This window comes from Pteropus medius, unplaced genomic scaffold (assembly GCF_902729225.1).
Source record: "Pteropus medius unplaced genomic scaffold, Ma_sr-lr_union100, whole genome shotgun sequence".
In the NCBI taxonomy this organism is placed as follows: domain Eukaryota; kingdom Metazoa; phylum Chordata; class Mammalia; order Chiroptera; family Pteropodidae; genus Pteropus; species Pteropus medius.
This window is the reverse complement of record NW_024347790.1, coordinates 6,412,722-6,431,032: the sequence shown is the minus strand read 5'-3', so window position 1 is coordinate 6,431,032 and position 18,311 is coordinate 6,412,722. Positions and strand designations below refer to the sequence as shown.

At 36.7% G+C, this 18,311-nt stretch overlaps 1 protein-coding gene and 1 pseudogene across 3 annotated transcripts in view; both read left to right on the top strand.

Annotated features, from left to right (window-relative positions):
* LOC120614661 (LIM zinc-binding domain-containing Nebulette-like) overlaps positions 1–16,338 on the top strand; it is a 164,561-nt gene extending 148,223 nt beyond the window's left edge. The window contains exons 4-7 of one of the 3 annotated variants that reach the window (XM_039877521.1): positions 12,559–12,666; positions 13,499–14,288; positions 14,376–14,471; positions 16,304–16,338. In XM_039877521.1, coding sequence (XP_039733455.1) covers positions 12,559–12,666; positions 13,499–13,564 — 174 coding nt within the window. In that variant the 3' untranslated portion in view covers positions 13,565–14,288; positions 14,376–14,471; positions 16,304–16,338. Of the gene's footprint in view, positions 1–12,558; positions 12,667–13,498; positions 14,289–14,375; positions 15,159–16,303 lie in introns of those variants that run through there. The other 2 variants (XM_039877522.1, XM_039877523.1) reach the window with 2 other exon arrangements.
* LOC120614730 (uncharacterized) lies at positions 2,806–2,925 on the top strand (annotated as a pseudogene).
* Positions 16,339–18,311: the final 1,973 nt, after the last annotated feature.

Below are 18,311 nucleotides of genomic sequence, written 5' to 3'. Positions count from 1 at the left end.
TAAAAGGATTTTGTGCTCTGGTTAGAGTATTTAATCCTGGATGAGCCTTTCCTGGGACTGGGATTAAAAGGTCTCAAACCGGGGGAGTGTTTAGGAAGCTGGAAAATTTATGGTTGGGTGAATTTAAATCTATTTCTCAGTCTATCCTTGAACCAGGGGATTGCTTAGTCGATCACATATATTTTTCACATTTAACTCCTTGATTTCTTTTGCAGCCTTTCCTGAAGTGTTGGGAGCCCAGATCACTTAAATTAAAACAAAAATTTTAAAAGGATGTATGTTTCATACAGCGATTCAAGATTAATTTTTAATGCGATATATTATTCGATTCTTTTTGTGCAAATACTACTTTCCCTATTTGTTCTTGAGCAAGTGGTAGAGATGAGGAGGGAGATCTGGCTTGAGTTCCAGATCAAACCAGGGGCGTAACTATTATTCCTCGCATTGCACTGCTGAGTTAAGAAGTGATGCCTTATAACCTGACTTAATGTATCAGGGCAAAACAGTGGTTGGCGGGGAACTTTCAAAGGTGGCCTTCTGATACTTCTGTTCCACTTGCGTTTGAAGTTTAAATGCAGGTCGGAGCTGACGGACACCACTGATTGCCCAATGTGTTCCACCCCACAGCGAGGGGCCTTTTGGTTGCTTTAGTCTCAGCCACGACAATCGGAGCGGCATTTGGATTTGGTGGCATTAGCCTTCATGTGTCTCAGGCTCCTCCTTTTATGGGCTTCTGGGCCAGGGCGCCTGTCTTGGCTCTCTCCTCTTCTGCAGTCACAGCCTTGCGGCTCTCTGTGGCGAGCTGTTATCAGTTTCATTGGCTATGGTTTGTTACCTCTATTTGTACTATAACTAGAAATTTGATAAGGTTATGTGCCTGTCAGATGATTTAGATGTCTGGTGTAGGTGCAGCAAAGCAATTTTGACAAGTCAAACATCGGTGCAAAGAAGCGGGGTGGGTGGGCAAGGATGACCTGCCGATAGAAGAAAGTAAAATCTCGTATAGTCTCTCTTTCTCTTTTAACTTTAGGTCAATACCCTAACCTATTTGATTTGTTCCTCCTTAAGTGAATGTGACTTGGTGACTTTTGGCTTCTCTTTACAGGGAAATGGCACAGAGGCCTGCCTTTGGAGGGTAGATGCTGGCATTCACGGAGATTTGACTTCGGGTGTTCTGATAAAAACATCTGATGTGGAAACTTTATCTTTGACCGAAGCTGAGATTAAGGTCTTAGAAAACAAGGTTCATTAATGCCAATGTCAGTTCACAGAGGTGTATTACAGAGAGCCTAGTATTTTTACTAAGTTCTGCTTCTTCCTTTAGCTGGAGGGGAGGGCCCAGTGCTTTGCATGTGCTTGTCTCCTCGCGTCCTGCAGTCCAGCAGTGATCTGATAAGTATTGCACATTGGCTTGTCCTATTGTCTGTTGGATGAGGACTCAGTCAAACCTAGGATTACCAGGTTTAAGTTCCTTAGAGCCCTTCTGTTTCTTGATTGGTTGATTGACTGAATAACAGTACCTCTGAGCTTTCCCAATATCTAAATCTCTTCACAGCTCGCATTGAATATATAACTTTGCTTTGGCATCTACCTCAGCAGAAAATTCCTCATTTTGCCAGTGGTAGGTTGGGTAGGAGTTACCCCATTAAAGGTTAATATGACCAAGAGATGCTACCGGAGCTGTGGACATACTGCTGGTATTTTCTCACTTAGTTTTGTGACCCTGCAAGATGGATGCAGGTGTTCAGGTGTGACTCATCTTGACAGGTGTCTCATACTCTGTTAACACAATTCAAAGAAATAATGAATTTATATTCAGGGTAGTTTGGTTTGAGTTTATTTAAAGCAACAAAACATACACGATCTCTAGAATAGCTCTTGCTACTGACGCACTGTTGCTGCTGACAAAGAGAAAACTCAGACCAGATGCTTTTCAAACGCTGCAACCACCTGGCTCGTTGGCAAGGCCCATGGATTTCTGTTTCTCAAATGGCTGTGCTCTCACGGACTGTGAAATGTACGAGTGAGACGTTCATGCGCTCAGGCGGACAACATCCCAAAGATAGGATTATTAAGAGACGTGAAAACACTTCTCCACGTCAACCCAAACCGACTCCTCTCTTCCACTACTATTACTTTTAGAGTTACATTTCTTTCTTCTTTCTCTTAGTAACTATAAAAGCCAGTTCTTCTTTATTTCCACATTGCAAAGAAGAAATACAATTGCTCCTTGAGAGGTTTATTCTGGAGAGAAAAGAGAGAACCTTTGTTCTTTTGGGAAATGGACTTACTAGACCCTGTTGGTGTCTTTGGATCAAAGGGGAGACTTATCAGTCAGTCAGCCAGGGAACAAACCATGTAGTAATTGTACCTGTAGCACCATGAAATTATACTGAATCATGAAACTTCATGGAAATGCAGCCAAGATAATATATTAATCGATGTGTAGGCCTATGAAGTAGTTTTTCTAATTATAATGGTAAGTTAAACTTTGGGATTTTCTTAAATAATTTAGTATCTAATTTTTCATGTTGGAAATCAGAGTTAATTTAAAAGTGAAAATACTGAATAAATTACAGACTTTTCTAAGTTGGTGCTTGAGGATGGTAATCATTTTAAAGTTTAATTTCAAAGTAGTTATTTTAGTTTTTCACGCACTCATTTGATGAACACCTACCTACTGAGTGTGCAATTGGTAGTGTGTGTAACCTTTAAATATCCAATACTGGCTAATGTATGTAACACATAAGACAATTTAAAATTATTCAAGATCTCATTTGCACTATTGTTTAAAATCTAATCTTTGTCTACGGTCATGCTACCCTGAACAAGCCCGATCCCATCTGATCTTGGAAGCTAAGCAGAGTTGGTGCCTAGTTAGTACTTGGATCGGAGACCACCTAGGAAGACCAGGTGCTGTAGGCGTTGAAAAATAAAAAAAAATAAATAAATAAAGGATGGTAAGCTGACAAGGTCCTTGCAATCTGTGAGGTCAACCAAGGGTTGCCTCGCCTAAAAAATAAAATTAAATAAATGAAAAATAAAATAAAATCTATTTTTTAAAAAGAAATAATGGTATATTTTCACTAAAATTACATTTCGATCTAAGTGAAGGTCTTTGAAGTTTACAAAGTGTTTGAATTACTGTCTTGTAGCATGGTAGGGTAGAGGGAACAGAGTCTTTCAAGATAGATCTGGGTTTGAATTCTGACTCTACCATCCACCAGATGGTGATGCTAGCTAGCCTGTGTCTTAACCACTAAACTGCAGTTTCCTATATTAATTAGGATGTTTGGCTGCAAAGGACAAAGAACCCAACCCTTGTCAACTTGAACAAAATGGTAATTTTTGGAGGATATTAGAGTATAAAAATCCAAGGGCAGGAATGTGTCTGTTTGGGCTTCAGGAACTGTGGGGATCAGGACTCAAGTGCCACTAGGCCAGGATTCTCTCTTTGACAGGTGAGATACATCTGCCTTTCAGTATTCGGGTAGTGGCAGACCTGACTGTCAATAGTTCCCAAGTTTTAAATCTTAGAGTTTTGTTACCAGAGGGAGAGACTCACTCTACACTTTGGGTTCCAATTCCCAAATCCCCCAAGCATCTTGACCTGGACTAGCTTAGGCCAGATGACTGACTCTGTTTGGGCTGGTCAGTGGTGGTGAAGGAAGTGGGGTCATGCTGGAAAATGGCGCCTCTTGAGAAAACCTAAATGGAGGGAGTGAGGCGTGGGAATCTTTCCAGAAGAAAGGAGGTTTTGGGTAGGCCAAACAATAGATTTCCACTATATTTCTCATACGTAAAAAAATGGTAAAATGGATATCTCTTTTACAGAGTAGTTTTGAAGATAAAGTGAGTTAGTCTGTCAAAGGCCCAGTGTAACGTCTGATGTCTTGTAGCTCTTTAATAAATCAAAGCTGCTGATACATAGCAGGGAGGCAGCAAGCCAGCATTTCTCAAAACTGACACCTGTAATCAACGCGAAGCTCTCAGTGTTAACTAAGAAGCCTGAGAAGCCATAATTCTTCACTTTATTCTTCAACACTTCCAACCTATTTATTTCTTAGTAGTTTCTTCCCTGTGGAAGACCTGAATTAGTATAAGTTTCTAGCTGTACCATAGATATGTTAATAACCTGTAGAAATTTCTAGGAGATTTATGTTTTAAATAACGTTTTGTGGTAAGGATTTAATCTTTAATTTTTTTTTTTTTTTTTTTTTTTTTTTTTGATTAAAATGCCTTGGCTGAGATCCATGGGTTTTTCTGTGTGGTGAAAGTCATCGATCATGGAAGCTAATTTCACTGTCATTTTTGTGTATATTAAGTATAATGCATTTCGATTTGTTCTTTTGCATTTTTTTTCTGTTACAGCTTTTATTTTCCTTTTTTTAGTTTTGTAGAGTGGAAGAAGCACGTTTTCTTATAGAAAAACAGTCGGTGTCACCTGACGGATAATGCCATCGCAGGTGTAGGGGGTCGTTAGGACCAATTTTAATGACATTATCAATCTGTTAGGGAGCAGGCATATGTAAGAAAGGAATCATCTGTCACCTTCATCGGCTGTGACTCTCTGAGATGAAGGACAGGTTATTTTCACTTTGATGACTGTTTTATGTTAGTTCAGCTGTTTGTTTACATTTGCTTGCTTCTCGATTTTATCTTTATTTCTTTTCTTCACTGAAGTTTGGATGTAGCTTTCTTTTCTAAATTACTAATTCCCTATTTTTTTTTTCTAACTGGAAAGGACCCATTTCTTAATACTTTATAATTAAGACCATGCACACAGGAATGTTCCCTGTCGTAATTTATTATCTTCTCCTTAATTTAACCTTGCACGATATCTTCTGATTCAAAATAATTTCGGTGTATTCCATTCTGCGTGTGAATTAGGCAATTTATATTTAAAAATCATAATCATGTAATGGGATGAGGCTGGCTTTCTTTAAAGGATTAATAGTTGAGAGAACACGTGTCCAGAAATCAAAATTCATTAACCATCTGAATTATTAAATGTTATTTAAAAAGTAACACTGCCACATAAATCAGCAATAGTTAGGCTCTACGAGCCAATTACTCTTCAGGACTACATCAGGTATTAGAATATTAATTTTTTTTTTTTGCCTCTGTAATACCCAGATAGTTGATTGGATGATACTTTAGTTTCCCGAAGAAGTTAATCATCATCACCAAAAACTTAATTTACTCTCCAGAGTAATTTATAACTCATAGGCAGAATTTGGTGCATTAGTTACATTTTTTCTATTGTGAAATTCTTAGTGAAAATATGCAATAGTTGTATATAGTTTCAGCCCCAATTTTCTTTATCCATGTAGATAAGATTTTTTGCTTTGAATCAATATTTTCACCAATACTACAATTTGTCAATGGCCTTTTCCCCTCCGGCCTGATCCTTATTAATCAAATATTTAAACATTCATTTTGTTCAAAAGAAGCACCCGAGAACACGTTTTGAATGAAAAGTGTGAACTGTGTTAAACTTTTTCGTGGGTGATAATTTTTGTCCCTTTTGTGACGTCAACAGTTCCCATTATAGAAAATGAATTAGCTACAATTTTCAGTTACGTAGGTCTTCTGGAATCCTCTACTTCGAAATATTTGGTTGGTCTCACTTTCCTCTCTTTTTACAGGACATTATTTATATCTTATTTGTGTTCATCTTGGTATTTTTCATTTTGGCATTTTTTTTTTTTTCATCGTCTGGTAAATTGAAAGGTAATCTCTGGGGACATGGCAGAGAGAGACTTCTGTTCCCTATTTGCTCTGTCACTTCCTCAAACTCCCTTCCTTTGTCAGTAAAATGGGCTTTAAAATGCATACCTACTAGGATTTGTGTAAAGATAATGCAGGTAAAATATATTTTAATTTTTATTTCATTGATTTATATTCTTTTGTTCCAGAAGACTTTAACTCCCAAGGTAGGAGGCACAGTGCTGGCTTCTGTGGCAAGATATATTCTCTAGATGTTTTCAGTGCAGTGCCTGGGACGTAGTAGACAGTCAATAGGTGTCAGGCATTATTATTGTCATCTCACTTAATTCTCATAGAAGGGCTATCTATACGGTAGTACAGTTATGCTTATTTTGTACACAAAGAAACTGAGGCTTAGAGAGATTAAGTAAATAACTTGCCTGAGACCACACAGCTAATAAGAGATGAAGTGAGAGCCAAATTTGTCAAATTCTGAGCCTGCACCGTTAACATCTAAGCTACATTTAAGTAAGTCTTAGGGGTGATATTTAATTAGCTTATTGAGAAATTAATTAAGATATGTTTTATTATGTATTCAGAGTATTCATTTCAAACCAAATTGAGACGTTAGTGTTTTTTAACTGAAAACAATTCAGTTAAAAGTAAAGGCAGTCCAAATCTGATAAAATTGGATTGTGAATATACATAGAAAACTGACAAATCCGTAAATATCAGTAAGTACCCCTGCGAATGCAGTGAAAGGCTAATTTAAGGTTTAGAAATCTATGAAAATTATTCTAATGCTTAGAAATTATGTTTAAAAAGGTAATTAAAAATTTAATTTTCTTTAATTAACCATAAACTTACAAATTATGACATTAATTTATAAAAAGCAAATTTGCTTTTTTGAGTCATTCGACTTAACATGTGTTAAAATTAGCTTCACCTTTAAAAAAACCCCTTAATCAGATTCTCCTTTGTGGTTGTTTAATTCCCATCTAGCGTTGTGACACTAGCCAATTTTTGCATTTTAGACATTAAAAAAATACAAAACTGATATTCAATTACAAAATAGTTATGAAGCTTTTAATATTTACTTAGCACCAAGCAAAACATGATGGATAGAAAGAAGCATATAGTCCACATTCTCCAGTACTTTAACATCTACTGAACTATGCAAGATAGTACATAACAGAGTGATAAATTTTGCAGGTCAGACTGATGTGACCCGCACAATCTCCCCTTGAATAAACGTAAAATATCCATCATGCCATGAAAGATAATAAAATTGGTCATTGATCTCATTGTATCGGGTGGAGACTTTTAAATGTGTGAGATAAAGAGGAGAATAACATGAATCGGTAGTAAATACGTCTGTAGATTTTAGGCTTCCGTGAAACACATTCTGACAAGGCTAAATGCTGTTCTCCTTTTGTTGACTCCTCTGGCCCTGGAATCTTCTTCACTGTCTGGTCTGCCTCGATCGGCACTGCTGCTATTGCTAATTCTTTCTCACTTGAGATCCCGTTTGGAACACCCTCTCACTCTCTCTCGATTTCTACTTTTCCCGCCTTTTCGCTTTGATTCAGCGTTTGCCAATATAGTCAAACAGCTTCATTAAAATGAAGACTTTAGAGTTAGACTGATTTAACTTTCCGCACAGGGATGTCCACTGGCTCGATCACTTGTCATTTATGGAAAACGCAAGTCTTGTCTTTAGCTGACTGAAAATATCCACGGAATTCCTGGTTTTCGTCTTTTTTTTCTATTCTGCTCATGACTTTGGTTTAACTCTTTGGTACTTCAGCTTCCCCGTGTGGGGTTTTAAAACTCGGTCCCCGCTTTCTTTGAAAACGATTGTCAAATATTTGATCAATACAAAAGAATATATGGAAAGTACATGAAAGTTTTAAGTGTCAATCTACCCTCCATCTTATGAACTTGAACATCACCACGAAGTTCCCCTTCCATAAGCAGATCTCACATCTCCCATGGTTGTCATGTTTATCAAGTCCCTTTCCCCCCATTTATTTGCCACGTTTATATGTATGCCTTGGTTTTTTTCCCCCTTCATCCAAATGTTTTTGAGATTCATCCATATGGATCCACGGGGCTGTAATGCATTTTCACACTTGGCTAATATCCCACTGTGGGAAGATACAATAATTTGTTCATTCTCCTCTGGATGGATATCTAGGTTGTTTCCAATTTTTTGATAATATAAACAATGTTATTATGAACAGGTTGTTCTCGACATGTTCACGGTCAAGGGTTTCTTTGGAGAAGAGCATAGTTGGGGCTGGAGCTGCTGAGCTATATCCATCTTATTGCTCAAACTTATTTAATTTCTTTTAGTTCATCATTCAACAATTTGCTAGTCTCTGGTTCCACTTGGCTTCTTTCATAAGAAATGGCTTTCTGCCTAAGAATGGTCTTCTTCTTCATTTTCTACATTTATTTATATTGTTATAATAGTAATAATTATGTACGTGCAGCATTTGGGGCAGAGAACTTATATCTTAGGATTAGCAAATAATTCAGTTTGCAACTCTGCTCACTATTTTGCTTTTTAAAAGTCTTCTTTTTCTATTACAGTGAAACTTTTTCTTCCACTGGGCCAGAACCACCCTGGTTTCCAGCCTCTCTCTCTGTATGAACTTCTGAATGTTACTTGCTGATGGCTCCAAACATAAAATATCACTGAGCATGCACCCTTTGGCAGACATGATCATACTTAAGCAACAAAGGTCATTTTTGAAATGTAGTAAGAGGAGGAAGCTAGTATTTGCTAAGGACCTAATTAGGGTGTGTCCTTGCTTGATGTTTTCACATGTTATTTCTGTTAATCCTCTATACATTGTGTAGCATGTTGCTATTTTTTTTTTCTTTTTCCATTTTATAGCTGAGGATCAGGAGTGTTAGAGACATTGAACGAATCAAGATCAAAGAACAGATTTAGGGCTTGAATTCAAGACTTTTGATTCTTGCTTTAGCTTCTAATCTGTAGTACAGGAAGATCAATATTTATGTGTGTGTGTACACATGCATATACATACACATAAGGAATGTCAATATCAGGTAGCACTTAATATTTGAAATGCATTTTTAAGTTACTCATGAAGAATATGGCCAATCAAATTGCCTATCGTGTATATTTCTTACATTGACTTTAAGAATGCATTTTCAAAGGGCCATTATTGAGCTTTGAAGGGATAAGCCCATAGGGAACGAAGACCGCATTACTTTTCTGAACTCACAGTGGCATCTTGAGTCTTCCTCCTGTGTCCTTCCTGCCCTATTCCAACAAGAGTGTGCAGCTCACCTGGCCGGTGAGGTTGTGGTCTGAGGCTGGCTGGGCCCAAGGACTCTTTCTGCCTTTTGTCAACCCTGGACAATTCTTTAATAGTGGATGGCTGGGAAAGAAGGACCAAAATTGCCTACCCCTTAACTAGCCTCCTGCTTCTGTCCTGCTCACTCCAGTGGGTTAATACAGTGGCCAGGAAGAGGCTGTTAAATCGGAAGTCTGGCATGTCGCTGCTCTGCATACAGCTCTCGATTCCTTCAGGTCTCACTGAAATGTCACCATCTCATTGGGGACTTCCCTGACCACCACCCTATCTAAAAGGGCAGCATTCCTGAGCCTTCTCAACTGCTTTCTAGCTTTATTTTTCTCTTACCATTTATTCCACTTCTTATGTCTTTTCTGTCTCTCCCACTATTAATATGAGGTCGCTGAGGGGTGGGATTGCTGACTCTTTTCTTTGCTGCCTTGTTCCCACCCCTGGAACCATATTTGGCACATGGTAGGTGCTCAATAAACATTTGTTGAATGAACAAAGGATTGAGTGAGTGAACATTTGAGGGGGAGTTTCCAGAGCATGGCATTTTGAGAATACTGCCGTTATTATTCATAATATCATCATGAAATACTTTTTAACAGGAGAGTAGATAAGAGATCAGAAATGATGATGATTTCACATCCAATGCTGAAGCATAAGGGAAAAGGAAGGCATTTTTACTGAGGAAAGAGCAGGAGTTTCTAACTTATGTGAGGCTCAATGAATACTTGTTGAGTTAATGTTGAATAAATGAATATACAAGAGCACTTGCTATGGTCTGAGTGTTTGCGTCCCTGCCCAAATTCACATGTTGAGACCTAATCCCCAAGGTGACTGTATTAGGAGGTGGAGCCTTTGGGAGGTGATTAGGTCAAGGAGGTAGAGCCCTCATGGATGGGATTAGTGCCCTTGTAAAAGGGACCCTGGAGAGCCCCCCGACCCCTCCCACTCCATAAGGTGGAAGAGGGCAGTCTGCAAACCAGGAGGTGGGCTTTTCCCAGATGCTGAGTCTGCCCAGGCCTTGGTCTTGGACTTCCCAGCCTCCAGAACTATGAGGGATAAATTTCTGTTGTTCATAAGCTGCTTAGTCTATGGCATTTTTATTACAGTGCCCCACATGGACTGAGTGAGGAACTATGGCCAGCAATTTCTTTCCAAATCTAGTCTAGATCTATATTTCTTAGCTTAATTTCCTGGCTCTTTGTCGTCCACCAGAGGCTGCAGTCAAATGGATTCATTTTCCAGTCCCTGAAAATGAGCTTCCGCTCTTACCTCTGGAACGGGGCCTCCCTCCCTTCCACCCCTCTTCTTTTCCTTTCCCCTTCTCCCTCCATCTTCCTCTTTCTTGATCATTTATTGATCAATTCTTGTAGGCCAGGTGCTAACCTGGGTTCTGAGATTACAAAGATGAATAAGGTTATGCCCTTGACCCCAAGATTCATGTGTTGTAGATCTAAGAGCTAGGATGTAAGAGGGTGGGAATATGGAAAAGAGAGACACTGACTACCGGCTCGAAGGCTCTCTGTATGCAGTAAAGATTGGGTGAGTTGGTGCTTAGACTATATGAGGCTTGGTTATGGATCACGCCATTACAAAAAGATTACACATCTTCTGAAACACTGCAAACCATTTATGGAGATGGTCGTATACTCTTTAAAACTAGTCGCTTGGTGCAAGCCCAAATCATGATCCTTATGCGTCTTATGAATGTGGAAAGGACTGTTAAATGGTAATCTACTCAAAAGCTATGATTTGGGGATTTAATGGTTTTTCTTTTTAGTTTTTTCTTTAGAAATTGCCATTAAAAAGTCAACTAATCACAGAAAAATATGTGATTGTGTCTTCTCTGGAACCAGCGTAAATGATGTTAGAACTTGGTTTATAGATTTTTTTCCTCTACTTTTTTCATGCTCATTGCTATTATAACCTTGTCATCTTTGTTATTATATTACTATTTTGTGCCCTAGTGCTTATTTCAAGCAAAGCTAAATGGCTTCCCTGCTTAGTTAGGCATAAAACACTGAGAATACACCGGTGTGTGTATTTTCACACATGCTGGGAGATTGAGGGTTAGAAGTTTAATCTCATTCAGCATTTTCCATGGAAGAAAAATAATGTGGTTTATTTGACCTTTAATTTATGGAAATAGTTCACGTAAGGGTTTTAGTACTTTTATAAACTTAAATGACAATACGTGGAGAAAATTAGGTATTTTTAAGCTTAAAGTGATGTGAGTATCTAGATTGGTGTATTTGTTGTCATCTGGAATTTTTTTTTTTTTCTTTTAAGCTTTTCTGGTAAAAAGAAATCTCCCAGTAGCCTCAAGGACAATAGTGCCTGAGAGAAATGAATATTTGAATACAGACATGACTCAACAATCATTCCATGCTCAGCTAAGGAAACTTTTAAAATTTATACTGAAAGTTACGCTTACAGAAACATACTTTTATTAGCTACCCCTAATGTTAATTATTAATTTAAGTTTTAATTTGAGGCTGATAATTATGAATGTAAAATGGGCTATCAAAACTGTGTTTCCATATTCTTTTGCTATTTAGGCCTTTAAAGAAATAAGAACAGTCAAAGTGATGTACCCAGCTCAGTCATTAACAAGCAGAATATTTCACTGGAGTGACAGCTATTATCATTATGCTAATAATAGAAGATTGGGCTCTAGTAAGATTAAGCATTAGCTATTCTGGTCCCTAGAGTAAACTGCAAAATTCAGCTTCACTGGGTTGTAATTAGAAAAGAAGTAAATTTAAATACCGAAAAAAAATCTTAGGTACCTCAGCACACAGTATGCCAAAGGCATGTGCTTGAAGTCTTTTAATCTCTAGGTGTGGCCTATTTCATAAATATTTCCATAAGCATTTACATACTTGACATGTAGCAATTACCGCATTGTACAATCATGTCTGCATGCTTTGCCTGATGAAATAGAATAAAAACTTTGTAAGGACCAGGCTAGCTGTGGATGATTTTGTATGTCTTCCTTCTCCATAGAACAGACCAGGCTCAACATGATACTTTGTTACTGACCAGATGGACACAGAAGCAGAAGATTAAGCTTTCTTTTCTTTTTCTTTTTTTTTCTTTAGCAGTAGTGCAACTATTGGTGATGATAATAATAGTAACTATTACAGAGCACTTGCTTGCTTGCTATTGTCCAGGTACGAGTATTAGGAGATTTGGTCCTATCCTTACTGTCTATTAAATTACATTATTTAAATATTGTTATTGTCGATGCCATTTTATGGATTAGAGCCCAAGGCACAGAGTGGTTAAGTAAGTTGCGTTGGGTCACATAGTGGGTGGTGTTGCTGGGATACAAACCAGGCAGTCTGGCTATGGTCCGCTGCCTCTCACTGTGCCACTTGCTGATAGAACTGTGTCTGGAGGCATCGCCTCCAATTTTAGCAGCTTCTTTGGCCCAGACCTATCCTGAGAGGGATTTGTGACTCCTCTGTTTATTTTCCTTTTTCTTTCTTTCTTTCATCTCTCCTTTTAGGTCAAGTACAAAAGAGATTTCGAAGAAAGCAAAGGAAGGGCCTTCAGCGTCGTTACAGACACTCCTGAGTTACAGAGGCTGAAGAGGACTCAGGAACAAATCAGTAACGTAGGTGACAGTTTGTTCAGTGTTGCAATAGCCCTAACTTGTGTGTTTGGATGAGAGAGTGACATTAGGCGGCTTAGAAGTGTTCTCGTTGCTATACAGTATGCAAACAGTACTCAGCGTACTCATAAAATATGCCAAGTTCATTTGTGAAATTCCTTCCCTTTGATTTCATCACAGTTATCTAGAGCCTAACACTTTAATAGCGATAACTATATTTCTGAATACACTTTTAACTTATATAATTAAATTGATTTACTGAATACAGTTACTAAATAAATCTGTCTAATTAAATAAATTAAAGGTATATTCAGAAATACAGTCATCGCTATTAAAAGAAGTTATTGTGATGTAGCATCTTATTCCATATTGAATGGTTCTTAGCTTTTGATTTTTTTTCCCAAAATGGGACTTTCATAGTTAAATTCAAAAGCCTGACAATTATTTATCTTGCTGTGGATAAGCATACAAAAAATACATATATAAGGTCAAGTATCTTGAGAAAGCTCACATTCGCTAATTATGTGTATATAAGATTTCATACTTTACATATTTGTTGAAATGACATATTACATCAAATTTTTGAAATAAACATTTATATATGAAGTTCCTTTGGACTCGGAAGCTGTGTCTTGTTCAGTAATATATTTTTTTGAAAAAGAAAATTGAGACTAGCAAAAGTTCAAAGCCTATTATCTAGAGCCTAATACCAAAAAGTATTAACTCAGTACAAATTAAAGGTGTTTAAACAGCTATTCTTAATTTTTGAAATTCATGCCTGTGATTGTTTCTTCCAAAGTATTAAATGAAATTTTTCAAAATGATTTTTTTTCAGAAAAAGTGGTTCGATATTAGATATCCAAGAGGAAATATGAATGAAAATCAACAACCGTGTATATGATATAAAAGTATGCACACATATGCAGGATTCATACTGTATATCTAGATGTTATAAGTGATATAGCCTTAATTTCCAGGGAATGTTTAATTAGTAGATGGTTTTAAACTCACTAATACTTGGCCTTCATCATATATAGAGTGACAATTTGCAGATAGAATTGTAGTATATAAATCGAGAAATAATTTTATTTGTCAAAAGTTCCGAAAACAGAATGATGTCTAAAAAACATTTAGGGAGTGAGAAGAGGTAAACACTTCGTTTTCCCATATTCTCTAAGGTTTATCCATTCTTTGCTCTTTAAATGGACATTTTATTTTAGTAAAGACTTTTTTTTCCTTTGAAGAGAAAGGGTTGAATTTTAAGGATTCAGAGGTTTTGTTCCTAAGTTTTTCGACTCTATCTCGACAACCCTCCAATCATGAATACTGAAGATTTCTCTCCTCATCTTTCTCTCCATTCTTTCCTTAAATCGAAAACCTATTTTTGCTCTAAAAAAAAAAATAAATTAGAAATATATTCTACTGGCAGTTACATTCAGTAGCATTTCCTTTCCTGGATTTTTTTTTTGGAGAAACTTAAAAAAAATAAATAAAAATAATGCTGCACAAAACAAAATTGTATTATCAGTCTTCGACTATCACAGAATTTATTTCAAAAAGAACTAAATATTACTACCTAAGACATCCACGTGACAGCTAACATAAGGATTGCAGTGGATTCAAAGGTAAGCCTTTTAATTTATATTCAAATTAAGTCAAGATTCATATTCGATAAAGAAAGAACTGATCATTTCACCAACTTTTATCATTAGCAGGAATATACATTTTATACAATCAATACCAGAGGCTGTTTGCAGATCCATCATTAATTATGCAAAAAAAAAAAAAAACTCTCTCTCGTAACACAGGTATGTATAAATCTACATTTAAAAATCTATGTTACTAAGCCTATAATTTAGATAATGCTGATTTTTAAAAGCATATAATTTAGATAACATTGATTTGGGGGGGTGTGTGGCAATTGCATATGTTACTGAGCTCTTGGGCAACCACAGCAGGCTTGCAAGTAGTTCTTTTAGCCAGGGTGAGGCCTACTAATGTTTGGATAGCAGTAACAAATATAAATTTCATAACATTACCTTAGAGATTTACTCTTGAAGAAAGGAAGCTGTAAAATATTCTGAGGTTTAGTGAATTTATTATTCATTTACAAGGCTGCAACTTTATGAACTTTTTCCGTGACCTCACGGGGTTTTCCATATTACTCAATGCTTTTTTTTTTTTTTCTATAAGAAACTTGGATTAATCTGCAAGGAGGTACTTTGGCTAGTTCATTTTTCCACATTATTTTCAGATAAACCCAAACACTGAAATATATTGGCCAAATCCAGACAGATATTTTTGGCAGTGTCCTGGATTGTGTCTGTTTTGAGAGGAAGTAGGTGAGAAAATGTCCAGACTGGACAGACACCAGAATCTTCCTGCTGGAGATGCTGGGACGAAGTGAACTCATCCTGAAAATGACGAGGGATATAAGATTTGAGCTCCGAGTTTAATATAGATTGATGTAGGTGGATTAACTAAGTCAGGGTCTTCGCAACCTTTGTTTTTTCATTTGTTTCATTTTCTTATTTATTTATTTTTTTTACTTGACTTTTATCTTTGAATATCATCTGGATCTTTCTAGGCTGCCTTTATTCCCCTTTGGACTAAAGAAAATATAAAGATATAAAACGGTGGATTTAATGACAATTCCTGGGTGTTTTGGGTAATACGTTCTGGATGGATGGACATTTTTGATTGCTTGTGTCTGTGTCAGTTCTGTGAAATTTTTTCAGACACTCCCGTATTCATTTGTCCAGGATTTGAAATCACTTGGAAACGTTCACTCCGTCTGCATATGTTACTGAGCTGTTGGGTAAAATACAGCTCTAAATTTGAAATTGTATGTAATGAAGGGGTGAGAATGGGTTTAGTCTTGACTTCCTTCTTTTGACGATATTGAACCTGGGAGATTTATCATCAAATGCCACAATTTAAAGTCCTTCTGCTATATTACTCACTTAGTAGAGCTGCAGAAAGAATAAGAAAAGAGGCAGGATTTCAGAATTTACTGAATGGTTGGAAAGAAACAGAACTGATTTCCAAGTAAAATTTTTTTTTCCGTGCAATTCCAGAAGAGGTCTAATTGTCTGCTCCCCCTACCCAATTCTAGGACATAAATTCAGAAATGGCAGAAATGTCCTAGTACATCTCCATGTTTTTTTACTTAGTGACATTTTAGGAAAACTTTCTTAAGAGGAATTGAGGAATCCCTGTGCTTTTGGACATTTAAAAAAAAAAATTTTTTTTTTGGTAAACATATTCGAAAACTGTTACTAATAAAGTTTTGTTTAAAAAAGAGAATAACACTCCCCCTCCCCCCACCCCCGTTGTCTTTACAGCTCTAGCCTTTAAAGGCTGTTTCTTATTCAGGTGGTTGCCAACTTCAAGTTTATAAGTAGTGCATTCAGGGAACCAGCAGCAGGAAAGCAAGGCAGAAACACTCATCCATCCTTGAGACGATTATTTATGTGTTTCATTCCGCCTGCTTATACACTAATAGAAGCTGCACTTTCAATTAGCTGAGACAGTCTGTGGGTAAATTGTGAAATAAAATGGTAAAGTCCATCTCTGAGAGACTTTTACAATCTTTGTGCTGTAGATAAAATCTAGATGCATATTTTCTGATTTATTTCAGGTGATGGAGAAATATTATATAAAGAGGAAGGAAAAGAAAAACCCAGATGACAAATCTTGTATTATACAGACTGACTGAAATAGTAAGTGTATCATTATATGATTTGTCAAGATTTGTTCCTGTCCTTGATTCACAGGGGAAAGAATTATGCATTCTGCATATATGTGCGGGTGTGCCCGTGTGTGTTAGCGTCAGGGGAAATCTTTGGAACACCCTTTTCTTAGATCACTGACAACACAGACGAAAGTGTTTTCACCTGCTCTATATTCTTTCCCTTACCCTGTCAGTATTTACAATTTTAGTTATCTATTCTGTTTCCTAAATACCTTCTTTACTACTATTTTCAATTTCACATACCCATTCCTAAGAAACTCTTATTTGCTTGACAAGAAAAGCTAAGATCAAAGCCTTTTTTTTTTTAAAAAGAAAAAAACATTATGGAAAAAAGAGTCTCTCTGTAATTTAATATTGAAATGTAATTACTTTTAGTTTTATTGATGCGGCTACATAATTTCTCACTGACTTCTTAGAATGCAAAATAAATTATATACCCATTAATAAGCTCAAGTAGATACTGCTGACTGCATTCCCAGAGACTCTGTGAGTCAGCTTTAAAATATTAGATTATTGGAGGTAAACATGGCCTAATAATTGAATAGCAGTATCTATGAACTATTAAAAGATTTGATTCAAAGTTATGTTGAGTGTAAGGGTGATCATGAGGGTAGGGACGCTATCTAGGGATCTGGTCTCTGTTTGTAATTTAAATAAATCATTCTGACAGAGGCTGACTGTGGCTGTGTTCAGGGTGCTGACGGTGTGAAATTGAGTTGTATGGTGGGCAGAAGACAAGCAGTCAAGAGAAATCCCCAAAGGCAAAATTTGTTATGTAATTGGGTCAACTCATGCATGAGAAATGCATGCTAATTGTAAACTGGTGGCAAAATTAGAGTATATGAGGCAATTAGGTCTTATATGAACCCGAACAACTGACATAGTATTTTTCTTTCTTTTAATATTCAGCAAACATAAAAAAGGATTTTTTTTTTAAAGAGAAGAAAGGTAAGAGTTAGAAAGTCATTCAGTGTTGACATTAGAGTATTTGTTAATTTTGTTCCTTATACAAGAAGCATAAGAGTTTTATAACTAATGAAAATTGATATGAAATCTTCTGATTCTGAGTAGTAAAGTCTAGTACACAGGAGTAGTTTGAAAAGACCGTGGGACGGTACTTTTGTTTTAACTCATAACTGGGTTGATTAACATAGATGACTAGTTATGAGGTCAATGATTTAGATTCAAGCCCTTGAAGCCTATTATTTTCATAGAGCAAATTTATATGTCACTTTAATGGACATGCTTTATCTCCAGCTTATCTCACCAGTGACTGACGTGTTCTTGAGTAACAGTGGGTCGGTAGCATTATCTTTAAAGCAAAGATCAAATATGTCAGAGAAAGCGATAGGGCACTAACATGTATTTTCCTTATAATACCTAACACGTGTATGAATGCTTTATCCGTTTCGAAACACTTTGACATCCCCGGTCTAATTAGAGTGTGTGAACAAGCTCTCCTCAGGGAAAGTATTTCTATAAGGAATACTTATACTTTCATGAGAAAAATGTACGGAAAATCACCTCGTGGTCCTTTCTCATTTCCAAATCCGTGGTTTCCCCTTACACCTGGTTTTGCTTTATTTTTCCACCTACGGCAGAGCTTCAAAGGTTGATCTCTTCTTTTTATCCTCAATTTTTTAGCCACAGTCACTTAAAAAAACAAATACAACCCAGACCAGTAATTACTTGTGCATGGCAAGTACAAGAGTAGTGATTATAAAATGGCTTTGTCCGAAGGGAGGTGGTTCGGGAAAGGCCCCCATAACAAAAGAATTAACACATGTGACTTCTTGGAAACGGAGATTAAGGATCCAGCAAACAATTTCTGAAGATCTGTCCTTCATGAAATGTCTTTTTTTTCCCCCTTCCTTTCTTTTCCGACAGTGTTCCG